Below are 25,135 nucleotides of genomic sequence, written 5' to 3' on the forward strand. Positions count from 1 at the left end.
CGGACAGTTAAATAAGCGAGGCTTATTAACGGAAAAGGTTAAAAATGACGGAATAGATTTTGGTTTGTCACATGGTGTACTAGGATTGCTGATAATCCCTACAGTTGCTGATAACCCATGAACATGCTGCTAATCCATAAGACGTGTTGTTAGCCCATTGGGATTGCTGAAAATCTACAGGGTTGTTGATAAATCGTAACTGTTTATTGTTCTGTATATTATAGATATTTTGGGGAGGACACAATGAGATTTATGCTTACAATTGTGCATTAAATGTGCTTCAGGCACCTCGGAAAATCGCGGGAAGATGAATGCATGACTGTATACTCCGAATTCCAGATCCTTTTATGATTTCCGCATTTTCATACTCTGATTTAGGGATGATTATATTAATACACTTGAGTTTTCTTGTTTTGTTTTATGATACTTCGAGGTTTTTGCTAAAATAAAAATGAAAAATTTGTTGGATATTTTGGGTTGTTACAGTTCATATTTTCAATAAAAAAAAGTGACAGGATCATAAATAAATGAAAATAACAAGTGTGTTTGTGTTCGATTAAAAATATGAAATTATGTGTTTTTGCTGAAAATCTATAAATTTTCTTGATGTTTAATTCTATTGAATATTGTAGATGATTATTTATGTTTATAAAATATGAAAATTGCATTAAAATTGATAGGGTATTTCTTAGGAATGTGAGAAATCACTTTGTGCAGGTAGTCAAGTGTCCAGTCTTGATAACCAAGAAGCCCGAAACCTCTAATGCAACCTCTTTAAGTTGTAGTTTATGCATCAACGTTTTTATGATGCTTATGGTTTCTATTTTATGTTTACCGTTCGATTATTTGTAAGGCTTTGAGCTCATGTATATAGTGAAACATTTGTGATCTCAAAGTTTGAATTGTTTCAATGACATGGCACAAAAAGTGGCGTAAAATTAATTGGAAACAATTAGAAGGTTAAAATGGTTATTTTCATCATTAAGAGACAAATATTCAAATGTCTATCCAAACATCAATTTATCATTGAGATAGAGATTCATACAAATCCTCTACATCATTATGGTCTCTACATCATTCAGATATGAATTATGTAGATGCTACCACATAGTCCATTAAGTCACTTTTTCCAGTTTACTTGGAATAGTCGATCATAAGGATTGAACGTATACAGTTTAAACAAGTTGAATGGGTAAATATTAAGAAAAAAACCCAGTGACTAAATATATAGAAATCAAAAAATTTATCATCATTTTAAGTCATTATCCCTTCAAAAAAACTCATTTTTGGTGGGAGGTGTGAGAGATGGACTCATTCCCTCCACTTTCTCAATTACTGAAAATTCTTTTAACAAAAGCTTGTTAATATACAAACTTTTAGGAAATTGACCTATTAAGGTAATTATCTTTTCGTTTTGTTCATATTTGGGTAACTTCTTTTTTTGTACACGTCTTGACAACGAACTTTTTGGAAGTGTTCACATATGACAATTATGACCGATTGTAGCAGGTTACCTCCGGTCACAATAATCGTATGTGAACACTTCCATTAAGTTCGTTACCTAGATGTGGACAAAAACATTACCCAAATGTGAACAAAACAAAAAGTAATTACACTGATAAGTCAATTTCTTCTCTTTTTTTATTCTACCTTCTCATTTTGATTTGGTATAAAATTTAACCTTAATGGTAAATATTTTTAAAACCATACCATTTTGGTAAAGATTTTTTTTAAAATACACTACTTTAGTAAAAAAAATCTTTAGATTTGACAGGGAAAAAACACATCATCGTTTTAAATAATTTTATTGTTTAAGATATTAAATATAAAAAATAAAATTTACTAGACTAAAAGTACTAGAGATAGAGACCAATAACATAAAGAAGAACACCATCTTCAGTAAAGTTTACTCCATGTATTATAGGAATTTAGAATACAAAATATACAAGTAGCTTTTATCTACATCGATAGTATTACATATGTCACACACACACACACACACACACATATATATATATATATATATATATATATATATATATATATAGAGAGAGAGAGAGAGAGAGAGAGAGAGAGTTAGGTTCAAATGTTTTCACTATCTATTGTATGCATGTATGACTGATTCTGGACCAATCATTTTAGTTATTTTAAGAAATTAATTAATGTATATTAAATGTTGAATATGTAATTAATATTCATTATATCTTCAACATGTAATATGCATTAATTACTTTCTTAAAATAACTAAAATGATTGGTCCAGAATCAGTCATACATGCACACAATAGATAGTGAAAACAAAATAACCTAACCCTATATATATATATATATATATATATATATATATATATATATATATATATATATATATATATATATATTCAAATGAGAACAATAAATAACGTGAGAACATGAGAACACCGCTTTTATTTTATTATTCTGCTATGAATTTAATATGTGTAGTATAGTAGTAATTATAATGTGAATATTAACATATAAGTATTCATATATTCATTTTTATGTCATTATTCTAATATAAAATTCATATATTTGTAGTAATTTAGTAAATTTTAATATGAATTTTAATGTTTGGTTGTTCATATATTCATTGATAAATAATGACATAAAGTTGTATATATAAAATCCATAATAGAATAATAACATAAAAAAATAATATTCTCACGCTCTCAATTTATTTGATATTATCATTTTAACCATTATATATATATATATATATATATATATATATATATATATATATATATATATATATATATATATATATATATATATTTGATAATTATGTTGTCGTGTTTGGTAAGGCAAAAAGTAGCTTATAAGCTGGCTTTTTGAAAAGCTACTTAGACTAACTTTTTAGGAGTTTTTTTAAAAATTTTCAAATACACCCCTTAATTAATTATAGAAACACATACTCTTACATGTCATTTTATGTAATTTTATATATTTCAGCTAGTTTTACCAAACGTTATTTTTATCAGCAAACTTTTCAGTTATCAGCTAGCTTTTTATTTAACAACTAGCTTTTCAACCATCAGCTAATTTTTCAACTATTCCGCCAAACATAGCCTTAATAGTTTTTCCAGTTATCAATAGACTTATATTTGGGTGGTTCATCATTAAAAAAATTGAAAATTTATTGCAAATAGAAGAAAAAACTGAATTGATATTCGTATAAAATGCGAAGATACATTTTATAAAGTGGACCAGAATTATTATTTGGTTTATAAGTAATTAAGTATCGATTAGGTAAATCACAATACACATTGAATAAAAATCGTGATTATATTCAAAGACTTTTTTTTTTTTTGTAGATTTTTATCTTAGACAAACATATAAAAACCCATTAAAAAAATGATATCCAACTCATGGTTGTCAAAATCGTGATCCTGATCATAGGATCGTACGATCCTACGATCCTAGGTATGAAAAACGATCCGGATCATAAAAGGATCGTATTTGGGGTAGGATCGTAGGTAGGATCGTAAGATCGTAGGTAGGATCGTAGGATCGAGATCCGATCCGATCCTACCTTCCTTTGATTTTTATTTTATTTTATTTTATTTTTTGTTGCAAATGAATTTTTTTTTTACCATTTTATGTCTTTTACCTTTTACCGATCTACCATTTATCATTTTTTATTGTGACTAATAACTAATATTTTGAAGTTTTTATAACTTTTGAACGAAAAATAAATGTTTGAAATATTTTTCATGATTAAATATTATAAATTAAAATTATATTCTATTTTGTGGGATCTTAGGATTTCGATACCGATCTTGCAAACCCAAAAACGATCCTAGGTAGGATCCCGATCTTAACAACCTTGATCCAACTATGCTAAAAATGGCATATTTCTCCCAAATATTTTAAAATTATAATACATTTTTTTACCATTCAAACGAGTAAATATATCCAAGGTTCTAAATAGCGTAAGACGTGACTTATCGGCAATGTTAAACCTTAAGCTTTTCCGAGCCTTGACGAACCATGTCGTTTGTAAGGCATGACTTATAACGAAAAATTTATATATAATTAATATTTTTTTATGTGTATATATATATATATATATATATATATATATATATATATATATATATATATATATATATATATATATATATATATAAAAGTTAAGAACATTTTGGTAAAGCTTGACGTTAAGTACAAGTTTTTAAACCATGACGTGCCATAACGGAGCCATAACAAATTTTTTAGAACCTTGAAAACGTATAATAAATTCAATGATGAAAAATCATATATACATGTTGAAACTAATTTTTTGAGTTACAACTTACAACTTGTTAAACACTCTCCAGTTAGGTGTCCAATTGAGAGTGTTTTTAATTATGGTACGTGCTAAATACTTCAGCTGGTCAATAGTAACATGGGACGACTTTCTTTAAAATCACAGTCAATCATCAACAAATTAACATCGGACAACTTACTTGAAGAACCAGTCAATACTCAATACATGGCAAACCCGTATGGTACAAACCCAAATGCATAACTTACAAGTCATTACTGCAATGTGAAATCATCATCGGGAAAAATCAAATTGGCAACGTATTATAGGGTTTTCTAAATTCTACCAAAGACTTCTTTAAGCAATTACTAATTGTACTTATAATAGTTTTGTTATTGTTATTACATGGAATATTCCATTCACTAAAAACAAATATATAACCAACTGATAAGAGACAAGGGCCTATCATGTGAACCCGGAAAATAGTACAAGCAGGTATGCTTGCTTACATCTATAATCTATTTATTTAATAAATTAAATATATAAATTAATAAAAAATAAAATAAAGAGATACTTCTTTGTCTTGAGTGTGTGACATAATTTCCATGTCTTTATTATGTGACTTAAATCATATGATAAGTAGTTGTTTCAATTAGATATTAATCTGTGCAGTAGATGGGGAATACCACATTGTGGGGACTCCATAGTCCATCCATACGTATACCATGCCTACGTAAATACATGCTATTACATAGAGTACAACATATCATTGTGAATTTGTGATGTACAAGTTTGAATGCATAATGTACAATAGAAAGGGAGAAGGATAAGATACAAAATAGATGCATTGTAAGTACCATCAAACTATTAAATGTGTGAGTAAAGTTGATAAATGCTCCATTACGGAAGTCTTAATCAACATTAATCTTTATATATATATATATATATATATATATATATATATATATATATATATATATATATATATATATATATTATTAAAAAAAGCTCTAAAAATATTTTTAAAAATGTACTGTTCATCTTTAGAATTTTAATTTCATGTATTTGTAATATCATATAAAATCGTATATTTAAAAGATATTTTGGAAAATCATTTTCAAAAACTTTATATATTAATATTAACTATTGTGACCTATAAATACCCCTGGTTCCCCACCCATCACATGCATTAGTTGAAAGGTTCCAACAACTCCCCAACTTTCTCTCCAAATCCCATTTGCTCATCACAAAAAACCAAAAATTGGTGTTTCAAAATAAAATAAAAAAACACATATTTTGGATTCAAAAAGCAAGAAAAGAGAAGAAGGATTTCAATTGTTTCCAACATTTTCTTGTTTTTTGGCGACATAAACATGGGGAACTACATGGAAACATGCATTCAAAGAAAACCAACAGAAGAAGAAGAAGAAGAAGCACAAGAGAAACAAAAAGAGGAGCAAGAATCTTATGAAAAAACAAGTGATACTTTGAGCAAGGAGAGTAGTAAAATGAGGGTAAAACTGGTATTAACAAAAGATGAGCTACAGTGGCTGCTGCTTCAGTTGAAGAAGAATGAAGGAAGGAAACTGGAAGAAATGTTGGGGGAGATTGAACAGAGTAGAGTAACAGGGGAAAGTGTCACAAAGTGGAAACCTCGTTTAGAAAGCATCATGGAGAGTCCAGAAGTTCATCATCACATGGAAAGATCGTCATCACCATGAGTTCAAATTACTATTTTACCCCTACCCATACCCCTTACCATCTCCTTTTTTTTTTCATGCCCAGATTTGTAATTATGTATTTTTTTATTGGGCTTCTTTGATTGAAGCATGAGTAGTTTATATCACATAATCACTGTGCATTCATAGTATGCAAAATCCAACGGTGGATGTGTCTGGGCCAGTTGATATTGCTACGTACGAGATTGATCTTCCTTCCTGCAAATAGTGATCAAAAGTCAACTCATGTCAAAGTTTATTTGTTGCTTGAATTCATATTATTATTATTAAGCAAATTAATGAAATGTTGAATTTGTTGTGCCTTTTTGCGAGTAAGAAGCTTTAAAATTCACTCCCATGTGACATGTCATGTCATGTGGTTCATGGTACAGGATGAATGCTACACTCAACAACGATGCCGGCCATTAACTCTTGTATTCCTAAGCTATTTGACTTGCATCCTGAAATAAGAACAATTACAAGAAGCTTTATCCATAATCAACATTTGGTTTTTAATTAATAGTCAAATACTTATATAGCTAGATATGTTTGAAACTTTGAAATTGAGAAGAAATGCTTCATGTTTTTTAATATATTTTTCTGCCATTTCTAAAAAAAAATTGCGTCATGTTTGTTTGAAGGGAAAATATTTATAATCATGTTAGCTATGTTAAAAACGTTAATTATGAGCTATAAATTAAAAAGAACTATAAAAATCAATATGGACTGAATTTAGAAAGTAGTAATTAGGACTTTGGTCATCTTGAACATACGAAGAAATTATTAGAGAAACTAGGCGAATGTCTACGCATTGCGTAGAAAGACCTATATAGTTAGAAATATTTACAAATATATATATCTTTTTAAATATAACAATAATGTTGTTGTTAAATTTGATATAAAAAATCATATATTGATATAATATATTGATTATTTTGAATATAATAATTCGTATATCAAATTATTAAATAGGATATAATAATTTGTTTAACGTTTTAATTTCTATCATTATAATTATTTAAAACATCAAACTTTGTTTTTTGATTTTAAATGTAACAATATAATCATTTATATAGAGTTATTTTTAATTATTGTTATTGTAAGTTATTTTAAGCTACTTATTTGAAATCTTTTAATGATTTTAAAAATATATTTAGGAAATATTTTAGTTAAATTGAGATTACAATTTAGTTTTTGCATTTAACACTATAATTTATCACTTTTAACTATTCACAAAATATTCATTGAGTTTTTTAAGTGGAACTGAAATTTATATTTAAGTTAACACTGTAATGTTATTTTTAAATTAACAATTTAAGTATTTTGTTAAAACTGTTCAAAAGTTGTAGCTTTAAACTGATAATGGTTTACATACAACAACATATTAAATCTAATACATTAAGTATAATATGTTAAAAGTTAAAGACATTACTTTATAAGTAGAAGTAAAAACATTATTTTAGTATTGAAATTTAGTTTATTTAAGATTACACTTTAGGTTTGATATTTATTTAATCTTATTAACCAACTTATAATCATTATTAGAAAGACACTACAATTTATCATTTTTAACTATTTATGAAATATTCCTTGTGCTGTTTAACTTGACCTAAAATTTATATTTAAGTTGATCCTGTAATTACATAATTTTTTTAAAAGTTGTAGCTTTAAAATGATATTGGTTTACAGACAACAACATATTCGACTTAATAAATTAAGTGCAATATGTTAAAAGTTAAAAACATAACTTTATAAGTAGAAGAAAATATATTTTTTTAATATGTAACATCCTGTTCCAGATTGTTTGGTGATTTAAGGCCCGTGGGCCTTAATCCGAGTATGAGAAGGTTTTGAGGCTTTGAAGGAGAAAGGTTTAGGCCTTTTTGGGTTATGGGTAAGGTAGGTTGTGTAATAAATAGTTCGGTTTGTGCTTTAGAGCCCAAATGTATTGTTAAAGGAGTTGGTGCAGTCTTTTCATGAATTTTGGATCTGAGTTTGAGTGGGCTTCAGGAGGAATAAAGTAGATAGAAGTGTAGGGCTTCTCGTTACCTTTTCATGGATATAAGGATCGTCGAAAACGGATTTATAACGAAGAAGTTATGGCCTTCAGAAGTTTTGAGGTTTGCAGGCTTAGCCAAGTACGCTGGGCGTAAACAAAGCTATGATCGGCGTAATTTTAGAGTATGTTGGGCGTACTGACCAGGGGTGGTCGCGAATCTTCTCCAGAGTACGTTGGGCGTACGCCAATCAGACCTGGACGCTATTTTAGGGTCTTGGACCATATTTAAGTTCCTTATCTCATAACCTAACTTTAATATCTTCAGCCTCTATCCCTCTAAACCCTAGAAATCGACCCTAAGCCTCCATTTGAGTGTTTCTTGAGCATTTTGGTGATTTGGTGAGTTTTTGGTGCATATTGTGGAAGAAGGAGTTCCTTGAGGAAGCATTGCTTAGCTTGGAGCTTGTGGATCCAAGCCCTAATCATGTTGATCTAGCTCCATAAAGAATAAAGTTTGAATCTTGGTGGCTTTCTCATGTGGATCTAGTGGGGTGATCACTTGTTGTGTTTGGCTTTGGAAGAAGAAGGAGCTTTGAAAGAGAATAACTTGAGCACCTAGCATTTGGATCTATGTTCTTCTCTTGTTGGTGCATCTTCCAGAGGTATCAAGTTTTGAACTTGCTTATTGTTGTGCCAGTTTTTGTTTTGGGTCCATTTTAGGGTTTTTGGTCCCAAAGCTTGAAGCTTTATGAGTTGTTGAACTCCAAAGCATAATTTATGTCCCTTTGAGTATATTTAGTGGTGTTATGTCATAAAAATCCAATCTTGGTCGTTGGAATCAAGCCATGCATGAGACAGGAGGTTTTTGAGATGAGGAAGTGAGTGTTTTGGGTGTTTGTGACCTTTCCAGCCAAGCAAAGGCGTAAAGTCACTAACTTTATGGATTAAGTGCCATTAGGGAGTCCAGATCTGGGGATTGAGGTAATGTCTTAACTATTTAAGACCAAATGAGTAGAAAGAGTGAATTTGGGGAGTACGTTGAGCGTAATTCCTGTACGCCCCGCGTACTGCCCGAGTGTCCCCGATGGCCAATATGGATTCGTGAGTACGTTGAGCGTACCAAGAGAGGTACGCCCCGCGTAACCTCACTGTGGACTTTTGGGCTTAGTCTCATTTTGGGCCTTGAGTGTTGGGCCTGGAGTTTGGACTTGTTGCAATAGAGTCTTGGATCGGAGGAGTATATATATGTGCGTTGGGCCCTTGAGTTGGGCTTGCCATTAGATGTGAGAGAGTTAGGCCTCGGGAGAGCCCATTTATTATTGGGCCTTGGTGGGCCCAATGGGTTTTAGGTCATTAATGGGATGGTTAGTGGAATACCTTTAGACCTAATGAGCGAGAGTTGAGAATTAGTTCCTAATTGGGATAATTGTGGGTTCGGTACAGAGTTAGAGGCCGGTGCGTGGCAACAGCGTTTATAGGGACTGTTCATCATCTGATGTGAGTCTTCTCAATATACGTTACCTAGAGTGGTATTTATGTGTGACCGGAAGGTCTTATGTGCTTACTTGAGTTATGCATCTTGTCTATGTGATATTATGTTATGCATTATTTTAGATCGGACCGGAAGGTCCAACAATTTATGAGGCCGGAAGACTCAACCAGACCGGACCGGAAGGTCCAACGATATATGAGGCCGGAAGGCTCAACCAAACCGGACTAGAGGGTCCAACGAGCTGCAAGACCGGAAGGTCATCATGGGTAGGACCAGAAGGTCTACTAGAGTTGTGGAGCCGGAAGGTCCACTGAGACACATCGACCGGAAGGTCTCGTAGAGCCATAGCCTTAAGTGGCTAGTTATATGTATGTGGTATTTTGGGGAACTCACTAAGCTTCGTGCTTACCATGCTATGTTTTATGTGTTTCAGGTTCTTATTAGGATTGCGGGAAGGTGGCGGCTCGATTGTACACACAAGAGAAAAGTGTCATGAATAAGGATCCTGGATTTTGATAATTACTTTTGAAAACAATTTTGAAATATGTTATGACATCGACACTTGAGATTTTGAGAATTATTATATGTGATGTTGGTAATTTAAAATCGAAAATTTTGTTTGAAAATTTACGGTGTTACATAATAATGAAACTTAGTTTATATATGATTACACTTTAGGTTTGATATTTATTTAACCGTATTAACTAACTTATAATCATTATGAGGAAGAAATTGAGAAGTCATGGGAGTTTCAAATGAATGTGGTGAAAAGAAAAATGAATGAGAGTTTCAAATGAATATGGTGAAAGGAAAAATGTTTTCATTATAAGTATACTAGGTGAATGCCCGCGCGTTGCGCAGAAACACTTATATAGTTGAAGTGTTTACAGATATATGTTTTTTTAAATATAACAATAACGTTCTTGTTAAATTTTATATAATCATTTGTATAGTAAATTGATATCATATATTGATTATTTTGAATTATATGATAATATATACATCTATTATAACTGCATAATCTCAATCGTTTGAATGACTTGTACCCACGAGTTACACATGAATAAAATTAAATATAATATATGGTTTAATGTTATATATAGTTGTTGTTATTGTTAATTATGTTTTTAAAATTTATTTTCTTAATTTTTTAATTTCTATTATTATAATTATTTAAAACATCAAACATAGTTTTTTGATTTTTAAGATTACAATATCATCATTTATATAGAGTTATTTGTAATTATTGTTATTGTAAGTTATTTTAAGCTACTTATTTGAAAACTTTTAACGATTATAAAAATATATTTAGGAAATATTTTAGTTAAATTGAGATTACAATTTAGTTTTTTCATTTATCACTACAATTTATCAATTTTAACTATTTACAAAATATTCTTTGGTTTTTTAAGTGGAACTAAAATTTATATTAAGTTGACATTATGATGTTATATTTAAATTAACAATTTAAGAATTTTTTCCAAACTGTTCAAAAGTTATAGCTTTCAACTAATAATGTTTTATATATAACAACATATTAAATCTAATAAATTAAGTATAATATGTTAAAAGTTAAAGATATAACTTTATCAGTAGAAATAAAGATATTATTTTAAAATTAAATTTTAGTTTATTTATTATTACACTTTAGGTTTTATATTTATTTAACCTTATTAACCAACTTATAATCATTATTAGAAACACACTACAATTAATCACTATTAACTATTTACAAAATATTATTCGGGTTGTTTTAGTTAAACTAAAATTTATATTTAAGTTGACCTAGTAATGTTATATTTAAACTAATAATTTAAATATTTTATATAAAATTGTTCCAAAATTGTATCTTTAAAATGATAATGGTTTACATCCAAAAATATATTAAACCTGATAAATTAAGTATAATATGTTACAAGTTAAAAAACATAACTTTATAAGTATAAGTAATGATATTATTATAATGTTGAAATTTATTTTATATATGATTACACTTTAGGTTTGATATTTATTTAACCTTATTAACCAACATATAATTATTATTAGGAAGAAACTGAAAAGTCATGGGAGTTTCAAATGAATGTGGTGAAAGAAAAATGTTTCCTTTATAAGTATAATAGGCGAATGCCCGCGCGTTGCGCATAAACACCTATATAGTTGAAGTCTTTTACAAATATATGTTTTTTTTAATATAGTAATAACGTTGCTGTTAAATTTGATATAATAATTTGTATACTAAATTGATATAATATATTGATTATTTTGAATTATATGATAATATATACATCTATTATCACTGCATAATCTTAATCGTTTGAATGACTTCTACCCGTGAGTAATATATGGTTTAATGTTATTTATAGTTGTTGTTATTGTTAATTAGTTTTTTAAAATTTATTTACTTAATGTTTTAATTTTTATCATTATAATTATTTATAACATCAAACATTTTTTTTATTTTAAAGGTAACAATATAATTATTTATATAGAGTTATTTTTAACTATTGTTATTGTAAGTTATTTTAAGCTATATATTTGAAATTTTTTTAATGATTATACAAATATCTTTAGAAAATATTTTAGTTAAATTGAGATTACAATTTAGTTTTTTCATTTATCACTACAATTTATCATTTTTAATTATTTTCAAAATATTCTTTGGTTTTTTAAGTGGAATTGAAATTTATATTTAAGTTGACATTGTAATGTTATATTTAAAATAACAATTTAAGTATTTTATCCAAACTGTTAAAACGTTTTAGCTTTAAACTGATAATGGTTTACACACAACATATTAAATCTAATAAATTCAGTATAATATGTTAAAAGATAAAGACATAACTTTATAAGTAGAAGTAAAGATATTATTTTAAAATTGAAATTTAGTATATTTATGATTACACTTTAGGTTTGATATTTATTTAACCTTATTAACAACTTATAATCATTATTAGGAAAATTATTTTCAATTTGTTTTATGTTTAAAGGTAATCTCCTTAATCTTTAGCTTAAGTCACTAAGTTTGTTATTCCACAAACAAGATTTTATAACACTAATTTTTTTATTGTTCCTAACAAACTATGTTGACCAAGTCTATTATTGTCAATTTGTTTTAAGTTTAAATAACAAACTATGTTTACCAAGTCTATTATTTTCAATTTGTTTTAAGTTTAAATGTAATTTCCTTATGACCAAGGGTATAACAGTCAACACGAGCACATATTCTAAAAATTTTAATTTCTTTCATGAATCTTATATTTTTATTTATGTAGATTATCATTCTAATTATACCGTCAATCATAAACACTTTCCAAAATAATTATATGTATATTTTATCATGTTTCAATATATAGAATACATACATTTATGATTAAATCGTTTAATAATTAATATTATTTTTAAATCTTTTCAAAATCATGTACCCTTATCAATTTAGAAACAATCATTTAATTTAATCTTATTAAAAAGGATATAATTCATCTATTTTTTATATATATATTTGTATTTAATATAAAATCACGATACATGTTTGTCAATTATATCTCTATGGTTGTTAACCAACTTTAATTCGTTATTATCTTCACCAATCTTCTTTAATTCCATTTTTTGTATAATCATGATGACTACTATAGTTGCTTCAACAACTCTATTTGCTAGAGGTGTTGGCAAAACTGTTATTTCCATATGTTCAACAAATGGATATTGCTTACTTTTGATTTATTATCATATCACATTAGACAAACCTCACAATTGCAGATGCGTTCATTAAAATTAATAAGATATAAGTTTTTTTAGACTGTTATACTAATTATTTTAAATTAATATATACTTTTATTTTAATATTTGATATATGTTATGTATGTTAGGACATTTAATATAATTATGTCATATAGAACATAATATAATTTTAAGATCCATTTATAGGTTAAAATCCGTGTAATACACATGTTGATAACATAAATGAGCAAAAACAACAATGTACTTTGAAAGTATGTTGCTATAAATAACAGAAATTGTTCATGTTACTATTTTTTGTTAATAAATTTTTTTTATAGTTTTTAGAACTCAATAAAATTATATTTTTCGGGACATAACCCTAAAATAACAATCGAAATTATATAGGTTTTGTTCATAACCCTAAAATAACAAAGTATACTTCGAAATTAAAAACAACAAATAATATTTAAATAATAAATTCCAAAGACGTTTGTATGTTTTTTATGCGTTCCTCCGCGTTTAACACGGGTTATAATCTAGTTTCATTTTATAGTATTTGTTCTTTAAACATTTAACACCTTTTGGATTTCACCTTGAATTTGTTTTACATTCTAACAGAATATTATATCAAGAATACCTGTTTTATGTAATACTCAAATACTCACAGAATGCCTATTATTCTGTTTACAGGTCTACACATCAATGACAGTGTATTATTTAAAAAATGATTCTTTTTTACAGGTTATATTACATAAATATTGGAAACAAACCAAGAGCAGAGGGGGATTCTTCAAGAATTACAAGAATGTTTTTTATTTATTTTTATTTTTTATTCATTTGATGTATTTCACTTTATAAATGTACTTTTATTTTCATTCGTATAAAAGTGTAAACAGATTATGCAAAAATATATATCTTTTACATTAATATTTTAACCTTTCAAATGATATGTTATTCAAATGCAATGTTATTATGCAAAATTAGTATCCTATCATTCTCATAGAATGTCATTCGGTTAGAAAGTCATTTTGGCATAATAAAAAATCGGGTAAACTAAAAATAATGTTAGAATTAAAATTGAATTAATTTAAAATAAAATCAGAATTCAAAATAAAAAGAATCAAACATCCCTTAAATTCCAAAAATTTCATTAATTAAACTCGTGTTTCCTAGTTTGAAGATAATGCAAATGTACAATATTACCATTTTTTAATTAAATGACATATATTATATTTTCTTTAAATTAATAATATTGGTAAATCAATTTCTTAAAATAACCAAAACATTGGTTCATATTCATTCTTATATCCACTCAATAGATGTCATCCACATTACAATGAAATCTATTGAGTGGATATAGGAATGAATATGAACCAATGTTTTGGTTATTATATATATATATATATATATATATATATATATATATATATATATATATAAAAGATAACATTTAATCAATGTTCTATACATGGAACACTTACAATGGATTTTTATTATATTATAGAGGTTGTACCATATAACTCGACAGTGGTTGCACCTCTTGACTCGGGTGCAAAGTAAATGTTTTTTCTTAAATCAGGTTGGAGTTTTGTCGATCATTCATGGAAATTCAACACATTTTGTTTGACACGCGACTAGAGCTTTTAACCTTTTGATAAAAACACATTAACAACATTTTGTTGTTGGTGTGCTACTGTGTTAGCCCTTTGTTGTCTCCCTTACTTTCAACCATATATTTATTTGAGAAAAATTGTAAAACAACATATCTGAACGAGTCATGTTAATCTGTCAAAGGGTATACGTACAAGGTTAATCACAAAATACTATTAATATTTTAGGTATGTCAAAACTTGAACCTTGACATATGTGGAATTTTGCAACTCGACTACTAGGATACCGCCATATATTTACTTATATACTTATAAGATATTTATATATACATTCATAAAAAAAAACCAAAGCATGTTCTCATTAATGTAATATATGTATCTATAAAACCAAAAATTACGTGAACGAATTTTAATTTTATGATTAATTTAAATTTAAATAGATATGTCAAGAACAAGAATAGTTAATTTTCCGATGCTAGGTCATCAACAGTTATATTTTTTTTCTCAAATGATAACAATAACAATAATGGTACCCCAATCCCCTAAAGACTGGAGCAATGGAGAGATAATATAGCGGGCAACCTAGACTGTTTCTGTAGATGACCTCCGTCATTAAAAATAGCAAAAACATGTTAGATAATTAAATTAAAATCAAGTTATGATAGTATTATCTCTCTTTGAGTTGCATATAAATCATCTGTCGACACAGCATGGGGTTAATAAAAAACGGTGTGTTGTTAGAGAAACAAAACAAAACCAACAATTAAACTAGAAGGCAACCAGTAGCATGGTAAACAAATTGACATTATATGAACACATAGAAGGTAAAAGGTGATTCTAGTAATAAATATGGAGCATATAACGATAAAAAACAAACCAAGCGCAAAGGGAAAAATAAACATAAGACGGTAAGAACTAAGAAACAAACACAAATATATGGAATATAATCTAGTTCCTATTGTAGTCATAAACTACATCGCTTCCTAGTGTACTCATGTATTACTCCACTACGTTAATACTCATTATCCACACCTTCCTGTCAAATACATCATATCCTTCAAGTCTAACCTTACATTATATTCTACTTTCTTCGCGGACGTACTCTTCTCCTCGGGTCATTAACATTGTAACATCCCAAAATTCAAGACTAAAAATTTCATTTTTAAGTAAGTAATTATAATTCCAATAGTTTGAAAACATCCATAGTGTCATCCCATATCAAAACCAATATGTCAATAATCAAAACATGTCATAATAAAACAACATCAGAATATAACTCCTAAAGATCTCATGTGTGGAAATCATGGTGTGATGTGTTGCGATCATGTCAGCTCCTTTTCTTTCGAAGAAGAAGTACCTGAAACCAAAACTAAAAACCGTAAGCACGAAGTTTAGTGAGTTCCCCCATCATACCACATACCATACAATAAACATACTGCCACGCATATCCTGGTGTTGGCCTACCCCTTTGATCGGTCTCTTTCAACCGGTAACCGCTTAACATATCTGGGTGTTGGCCTACCCATTCGGTCTCTTTCAACCGGTAACCGGCTAACATATTTGGGTGCTGGTCTAACCCTTCGATCTCTTTCAACCGGTAACCGTATAGCATATCTGGGTGCTAGCCTACCTCTTCGGTCTCTTTCAACCGGTAACTGCCTAGCATATCTAGGTGTTGGCCTACCCCTTCGGTCTCTTTCAACTGGTTATGGGGACTATTTCACCCTTACCACTACCACATAATATCATAGCATATAAAAACATAAATCACATACTGCCTATCATATCTGGGTGTTGGCCTACCCCTTCAGTCTTTTCGATCGGTTACGGGGTCTATTTCACCCCTACCACTACCACATGATAATATAACATACAAGCATATAAATATCAACATATAGTGGCATACATGATAATTATCACAAAGAAAATCATATCTAATGTAAACAACTACTAGTGGGCCAGCATTGGTGCCTTTGACCCACTTATACCGGGAAGGTAACTCACCTCACACTGTTGGAGTTCACTGCAATAAATCCTTAGCTGCTACCATGGCAACTCCTCGAACTATCAATACCAAAATATCACCAATTAGCAATTGGGTCCCAAACCATGATCCATAATTCATACTTGGGGTGAAATGACAATTTTACCCCTGGCCCAACAAGATTCATAACTAAGGCCCAAGCCCAAAACCATACGAGTCCAAAACTCCAAAATCCATAAAGCCCACTAATGGCCCAATTTTCCAAATTGGGACCCTAAAGCCCAATAACTTATTCCTAATCCAACATGCCTCCTTAGCTGGTCCATCAATCCACAAACCCAAATAATAGCCCAAACCCGAAATAGCCCACAACGCCCAATAAGGCCCAATCCATTCCTTTAAGCTTTAAAGTCCAATAAGGCCCAAAAAAGGCCCAATACCATAAATCCCAGTCCTAGGCCCAGAGGCCTTACTCCACAGTGGGTTATGAGGCCCAACATCGTAAGGCCCAAAAACACCTTTGACCATTATGCATGCATACGCGCGACATACATGGCACGTACGCCCAACGTACGCTGGCCTTGACTAACTTCGGGGAGGTTGACTCAGTACGCACATCGTACTAGGGGTATGCCCGACGTACTGACCAGCCTCCTAAGAAACTCCTTTGTGACTTAATCCATTAAGTCCTAATGTCCAAAACATAAATCCATGCCCTTTAAGACGTCTTAAACCATAAAGTTACAGACTTTATGTCTTTGCATGCATAGATGGGGGTTAAGACATGGTTTAAGTCCTTAATCACACTTTGTGACCATCTAACACTTTCATGGTTGTGGCTTAACCATCAAGGCCCGATTTTTATGGTTCTAAATTCTTCCAAGGGCTCAAAAGGACAGCTCTTATGGGTTGGAACTACCAGAACACAAGAAGTCTCATCTATGGGGCCAAAATGCCACAAATAACACCCCAAAACTACAACTAAGCATACAATGGTCAAGTTTGAAGCTTGATACCTCAAACAAGTCAGAAAAGATGCCAAACTTCTGGATCTACAAGCTTTTTTCACGTTCTTGCTCCTTCTTCTAACTCCTTCTTCTTCTAAACCACCAAAACCACCCCAAATGTGCACCAAAATAGCTTACAAGGCATACAAGAGACTTAGGGTTCGATTTCTACTCTTTAGGGACAGTGGAGGCTAAAAGGATGGAGGTTGGGGCAGACATAAGGCCTTTATATATGGTGCAAACACTAACAATTAGGGTTTGGGGATCCTGAGCGTGCGTTGGGCGTACGTCTCCAAAAACCCGCGTCTATTTTTCCCAACTCTTTATTCGGCGTACCCCAACTTACGCTGGGTGTACCCAGCTAAACATGTGCATGCATCCTTGTATGCGTGGGACCGATTTGCAAGCTTTTCCATCAAAGGGCCAATTCTGTCAATAACTTCGAAATGCCATAATCCACTCATCATAGGTCTATTTCCAATGAACCTTATGTCCACGAAAAGGTAGCGAGAAGCCCCGCGCTCCTAACAATAGCCCAAGCCTTAAAACCTTCTAAATAAAACCCAAAACCCATAAAAGACCGAGATATCAATTTACAGTTATACCCTTGGCTTCCAAAGACACAATCGAATTCATGAATTACTTTAACCATGGCAACTACATCCAAAATGGTCTAAATCTTTCCTTTCCCGAAGCCCTAAACCCCATGACAACTGATGGTTGGGTCGTAGCCCCAAGCAACAAGGCAAATCTGAAACTGGGTGTTACAAACATTGATTGTTTCTACCCTTGTAGTAGCAACAGTCGTTTCTCCTAAGGACATAATTGAACCACCTCATTTTTTTCCTTAATTTCTCTGTGATAGATGCCATACGCCACTCCTAACAAATCTCTAAATGTCGAGTTCGGTACCATATCGATCAAACCTTTTCCACAAGTCCACCTTAACATACTCATTTTTGCAACCTCCATTTTCCTCACATGGTTCTTTTTAGTAACCCAACATTCAGATACGTACCATAAAGATGGCATTACTGCTATTTTATAGAATTTCCCTTTTAATTTTGAGGATACCTTTTTGTCACACAAAACGTTATGGTTGTTATTTTTCTCCTTGAATGTATTTTTTTAAACTATGTGTCTTAAATAAGATAAAATAAAGTTTATTAGAGAATCTTCAATGGTTAACCTTTACTATCACTTAAAATTAATATCATCTAATCATTCGATTAACTCTAACCTATAATTAAATAACTTCTTACAATAATTTTTTTCTTTAATTTTACATAATCTATCCTTTTATTTATATATATATATATATATATATATATATATATATATATTTAAATCCCCTCTATTTAATTGGTCATTTTAAGCACAAATTATATTTTATAGATGTTCATTGCCACAAACAAACGAAAATAAAAATAAAAGTATATTGGGTCTTTATTTTATAAACGTAAAATAAGAAAATAAATTATGGCATAGTTATAAAAAAAAGATTAAAAATATTATATAATCTTTATAAATTTATATTTCATAATAAAATATCATTAAATATTTGATAGAAATAATTAACTTGTAAATAAATTACGAATATTTAAAACTAAAATACAACTAAAGGGTAAAAATAAATATTATTAAAATATGAGAGGTTAAATAAACTAAACATGAAAGTACATTGATTATTCAATATATTAATATATATTAAATGGTCAATAAAAAAACAAATAAACTTATAGCTCCAATAGTAATAAATCATTAATAATTTAAAACAAATAGTAATAAGTCTTAAAATAGAAAATAGGTGAAAGTTGCATGCTACTTAGGGATAGCAGTTAGTACCAAATCCCGATCCTATATCGGTATCGTACCGTAACCGGTACCAAACCATACCGATTTTAAAAATATGGGATGGTACTCGGTACTCTTAAATCATGAAATTTGGGATTCGGTACCGTTGGTATCGCTGCTAGTACCGAAAATCGATATCATTTCCAATACCGGTATCGGTAATATTCATTTGATTTGGTACTTGGGATTTACTTTCGAGCAAATTCGGTTTTCGGAAAATTGGGAACGTACCGGTCAGTACCGGTTCCGTCCCATGCTCATCCCTAATGCTACTAGGCTATGACTTTGTGACATCATGTTTGACCCGTTTCTAAATAATTTTTTAGTGGGATTATGACCCAAATAGACATTTTTTGAGGGTGTTTTCCAAAATATAAATATGAAATAGGTTATTTCCACATATAAGCATGCAATCCGCGGAGCTATCTTCGAGGGCTCCGCGAAATGAATTTTTTGCTCCGAGAAATCAATATGGCAAAAAAAACATACTAAAGAACAATTTCACGGAAGGATGAACGTTGAAGAACAGTTCCTCGGAGCTCCCTCTGAGGAATTGATGTCGTTCCGTGGAGCTTCATATTTTCCTTGTTTTATGTTTTTTTTTGTAACATCGATTTTTCGGAGGATAAGTTCTTTCCATTGTTTCCACCGAACCTTCGGAGATAGCTTTAAGGAATGCATGTCTATACATCGAAATAGCCTATTTTATTACTATATTTTAAGAAATACCCCAAAAATGTCTATTTGGGTGGTAATCTCATTTTTAATTGGTTTTTCCAAATGAGTTTCAAATATGTAAAGTATAATGGGCTAAAGTGAAATTTAGCCAAAATTCAGAAAATTCAACGTGACGTGGCCAGAAATGCGTCGCATGTAAATATGCTCTCTCCCTGGTTCTCTCTCTCTCTCTCTCTCTCTCTCTCTCTCTCTCTCTCTCTGTATACACTGAAAGGGAGACATACACAGTCACACACACGCAAACATATGCAGAGAAAACCTTGGGGTTTATGTAATCTTGAGATTTAGTTAGAATGAGGACTTCAATGGCAGATTTGTGGGGAAAATGGCCAAGAAAAACAGCAGAATTTCTTAGTTCTGTAATAAACCAATTAGTTTTCATAGTTTTTGATTTCTTGGATGTCGTAATGTGCATTTTCTTCAGCTATGTTGATAAAATTTTGGAGGGTAAGCCAACCGAATGTTACTGTCGAAGTCAAAATGGAATAAGTGATTGTGAAGAGAAAAACACTGGGATTTCGGATACTCTGTTTGGGAGGAAAAACGTTTTTAGGGAAATGGGGTTCTCTGGAATTACGCCTTCCAGATCGGGTCAGAGACAGAGTTCCAAAAAAACTGGAAGTAATGATATGGGTAAGACTAGGTGGTCTGATTGTGGTTGTGCATCCTGTGTTTCTTGGATGAAAAACGGAGAAGATGCGAAGCTTCACGTTGTTGTTAAGGAACCAATACCATCAGAAGGTGAAGGTACTCCTCTTTCTTCTTTTCCTTCATCTGTTTGATGAACCCTAGATATATGTGAAGAATTATGTTATGTGTGTTGATCATTTTGGCAGGAAATTGTGAAAACATGATATTTCTACATGGGTTTCTTTCGTCTTCTTTTCTTTGGACGGAATCCGTGTTTCCTGAGTTAAATGGTAGCAAATACAAACTGTTTGCTGTAGATCTTTTGGGATTTGGAAATAGCCCAAAGCCAAGGGAATGTCGCTACACTCTGAATGATCATATGGAAATGATCGAAAAATCAGTCATCCATGAATTCAACTTGACTTCATTCCATTTGGTTGCACACTCCATGGGTTGCATAATTGCTTTAGCATTAGCAGCAAAGCATCCAAACAATCTCAAATCCATCACTCTAATTGCTCCAGTAAGTTAAAGCTCTTCAATTAATTCTTGCTAAACATTTTTGAACTTGTTCTTACTAGAATCCATGAATTCTTTTTTTCAGCCTTGCTTTTTATCGAGTGGAGAAGAGGATGCTACTCAAATAGCATTAAAAAAACTGGCGTACAAACGTTTATGGCCACCATTATCGTTTGGTGCCTCATTCATGACATGGTACGAGCATTTAGGCAGATGTGTATGTTTTTTCGTGTGTAGGTACCACACAACATGGGAAAAGATTTTGAAGCTTATCACTCGCCAAAGGTACACTAAAAAAAATTTCAATTATCATTCATGACATTAAATAAAAAGGTTTTTAATTACTATATGATGATGTGATGTAATTTGCAGGAAGTTGAATTTTCTTGTGAGGGACTTGACGAGGCACACGCACCATTCGGCTTGGCACACGATGCACAATGTGATATGTGGTGGAGCCAAGATGATGGACCCGTGCCTTGAAACCTTGAGACTGGCTCGAGCCAGGGTGAGCGTGGTTCAGGGGTCAAGAGACCTGGTGGTGCCAGTGGAATGCAGCAATAATGTCAAAGTTAAGGTTCCTGATGCAGAGGTCAAGATCATAAATGGTGTTGGTCATACAGCAGTCATAATTGGAAGAGAAAAAGAGTTTGCTAAAGATTTGCAACTTATATGGGATTCTGTCACTGATGCAAAGGGTTAGCATTTTGGAATATAGTTTAGTGAATGAATGGTGTGTATTAATCATCAATAAATTTATGACGTTATTATTTTATTTTATCTTATTTTTCATTTGATAGAATTAATTGCATAATTACCAAGAACGCACCAAGTTAAAGCCGAGCCTATAGATGGGATGAAGACAATATGGAATTGGCTCATAAAAACGACAAAAAATGTGAAGCTGGACAAAGGTAGGGACGAATGATAAGACAATAATAGTATGAAAGTAGGGACAGGAAAGATAAGATATTTACAATGATGGAGTAATTGATAAGTAAATCACATGGGTTTTCGTATTTGATTTATCTAGTTGGATTGGATTCGATGTAATGAAATTAGAAAGGAGTGAGGAATTAACAAGATAACAGAACTAGTCATTACATCAACATCAAATTTTACATATAAGCGCTCAAACCTCGGTTAAATATTAAAAGAAGAATTAAAGCAATTTTCAGGTAACAGAACATATAAGTGTCATGATCCATGAACTTCAATTTTTTTTTTTTTTAATTATACCATTTAAAAAAAGGTAAAACAGTCCCAAAAACACAACTCAAGGCGGGTTTGCACTTCATTAGTGAAATGAAGATGAAGATGATATCCTTTATATTATGAATTTATGATTAAAGTGAAATTGTTCCCAGATTCATCAATTTGAAGTCGCGCTATCATTTTTCTTTTTTCCACACCTTTGACTGATATGAATTAGCCTGATTGGGTAAAAACTGATAAAGAACAAGGTTGTTATTAATTGGTCAATAAGATGATAAATGTCAAAGTTCACTCACCATTCACATGAACAACAGACAAAAGACAGGACAGGCTAAAAAAGAAACAAGTGCCAAGTTTATATTATGATATGCAATAATCATATCTATGGATAAGCAGCAACACCCAAAGAAGAAACCTAAACCTAAACCTAAGCCTGGAAGGACAGGAAGGGTAGGGTATACACTGAAATGAGTTTTAGTTTTTGGCCCTGGTGGTGTTGTTTTCTTTGATTCTTGATCTGTTATCAAGCTTCACAAAGCGTTTGAGGTCTTCATATGGAAGAGTTTCAATATTTTTCCTTCTAAGCTCACTGAGTGCAGGTTTTTTGTCCAGAAGGTGCCACAGCCACTCTGGATACTCAGAATCTGCAAGTATTTTAGGGTCAGTCCCCTCCTTGAGGATATTTGCCCCTACAACTGTTGTAGATTTCACTTCTTTGCTTAAACTCGACTGCTTTGGAGCATCAGAAGCCCCTCCACTTTTACCCTTTTTCGCTTTACCTCCAACAGCAAATGTTCTACAGCTTCCTAATCCTAATCCTAACCCCATGTTAGCGACACCAACATTTCTCAAAGACTTGATGCAGTGCATTGCCATATCAGTTTCCTGCAATATTACCAACCAATACTCAATACCTATCATATCAAAATCATACAAACTATCATCTGCTGTAATTTGGTTACTTGTACTTGTGTTGTGACATAATATAAAAGACTATTATTCTAAATAGATTAAACACTATTATATCATAAATATGCCACCAATACAACAAATTACAACATCAAAAGTTTCCAACAGCAGTGTGTTGTGTTGTGTTGTAAATAACTTTTCTCCAATTGGCTTATGGAGTTTAAAGGAGTTCATGGTGTATCATGGTGATAGTTACATTAAAAGTAGTTGACAATCAATCATTTAGGGCGTAGCTTGATCAAGTCAATAGTTTGTAAGCAACGGGCAACACAATGAAGGCTTTATTCAAATGAAAAAATCGGTCTACTCAATGTCTTAGAAAAAAAAAATAGTGATACAAAACAAGCGTATGATCGATCGATCGGGCCATAGTTTAGGAAGTAAAAGAAACATAAATACGAAAAAAGGAATCAGAAAACTTTCAATCGAAAAAAAATAGAAACAGATTTGATTGTTACCGTTAAGAACTACGGTGTAATGGTGAAGGTAAGAAGCGAATGGTTGCGGTCGCAGGTCTGGTGGACCGGTGATATCGGCGGCTCGAGAAGGAGGGGAAGTCTGGGAGAGGAAGATGGAAATAGAAAAAGGGGGAAATGGAACCACCATGTTCATGTTCAACCCTAGATAAAATTTACAAATTCAGAGTTTAGCAAAGGTGAGGGCAAATACGAAATAACATCAAATACTATCTTATTTTTATTTTTTTTACTAGATTACTAGATGAGTTTTTTTATAGCTATTTTTTTTTTTTTTAAATATTAACCGTTTAATGTTTCAAAACTTTATCTAGGATCGAATATATAACCTAAGTATATATCCGTGTCAAAATATAAATATCATAAAATTTATAATATATATATATATATATATATATATATATATATATATATATATATATATATATATATATATAATTTATATATTAGAGTGTTAATAATTAATATGTAATTAATATCATAAAAAGTCATATAAAATATAACATAAACCATATATAATAGAGAAAATTATAAAAATAGCCTAATCATTTAATTATTTTGTAGAAAATATCCAAAAGAACTCAAATTACAAAAAATAGTTATCAAAATCGTACACGGATTAAACTCATCTGCGATTTTACTATTCCATATATAGTCTTAGGTTATTGTATTCTAAGATTATATATATATATATATATATATATATATATATATATATATATATATATATATATATATGCTTAGGTTATTTTGTTTTTACTAGCTATTGTGTGCTAGAATGCATAGATCTGAACCAACGGATGAAATTAATCAATGGACATGATTTGAGAGTGTATGATACTACAATGGGATAACATGTACCATATAATCACATAATTTTTAACAAAATGATACTTTGGACAATTAACTACATTTATAAAAAAGAATTTTTCGGTTTTTTAGGG

At 30.7% G+C, this 25,135-nt stretch overlaps 2 protein-coding genes across 3 annotated transcripts; one reads left to right on the forward strand and one right to left on the reverse strand.

The window, feature by feature from the left end:
* Positions 1-20,494: 20,494 nt before the first annotated feature.
* Positions 20,495-22,624, forward strand: LOC145091546 (alpha/beta-Hydrolases superfamily protein). Of its 2 annotated transcripts, none has more exons than XM_079029288.1 (5): positions 20,495-21,123; positions 21,219-21,535; positions 21,617-21,816; positions 21,904-22,229; positions 22,332-22,624. In XM_079029288.1, exons 1-5 carry the CDS (start codon positions 20,676-20,678, stop codon positions 22,343-22,345), a joined length of 1,305 nt encoding a protein of 434 aa, XP_078885414.1. In that variant the 5' UTR covers positions 20,495-20,675; the 3' UTR covers positions 22,346-22,624. The 2 variants fall into 2 exon arrangements, with proteins under 2 accessions (XP_078885414.1, XP_078885413.1); XM_079029287.1 differs by having other exon boundaries at positions 20,497-21,129.
* A 356-nt stretch (positions 22,625-22,980) lies between these two features.
* Positions 22,981-24,341, reverse strand: LOC145091547 (large ribosomal subunit protein mL54-like). The gene is made up of 2 exons (XM_079029289.1): positions 24,174-24,341; positions 22,981-23,631 (listed from the first exon to the last, which is right to left on the reverse strand). Exon 2 carries the CDS (start codon positions 23,620-23,622, stop codon positions 23,221-23,223), a length of 402 nt encoding a protein of 133 aa, XP_078885415.1. The 5' UTR covers positions 23,623-23,631; positions 24,174-24,341; the 3' UTR covers positions 22,981-23,220.
* Between the last annotated feature and the right edge of the window lie 794 nt (positions 24,342-25,135).

The sequence above is a fragment of the Lactuca serriola genome, chromosome 3 (genome assembly GCF_051521515.1).
Source record: "Lactuca serriola cultivar US96UC23 chromosome 3, Lser_US96UC23_V15, whole genome shotgun sequence".
Lineage (NCBI taxonomy): Eukaryota > Viridiplantae > Streptophyta > Magnoliopsida > Asterales > Asteraceae > Lactuca > Lactuca serriola.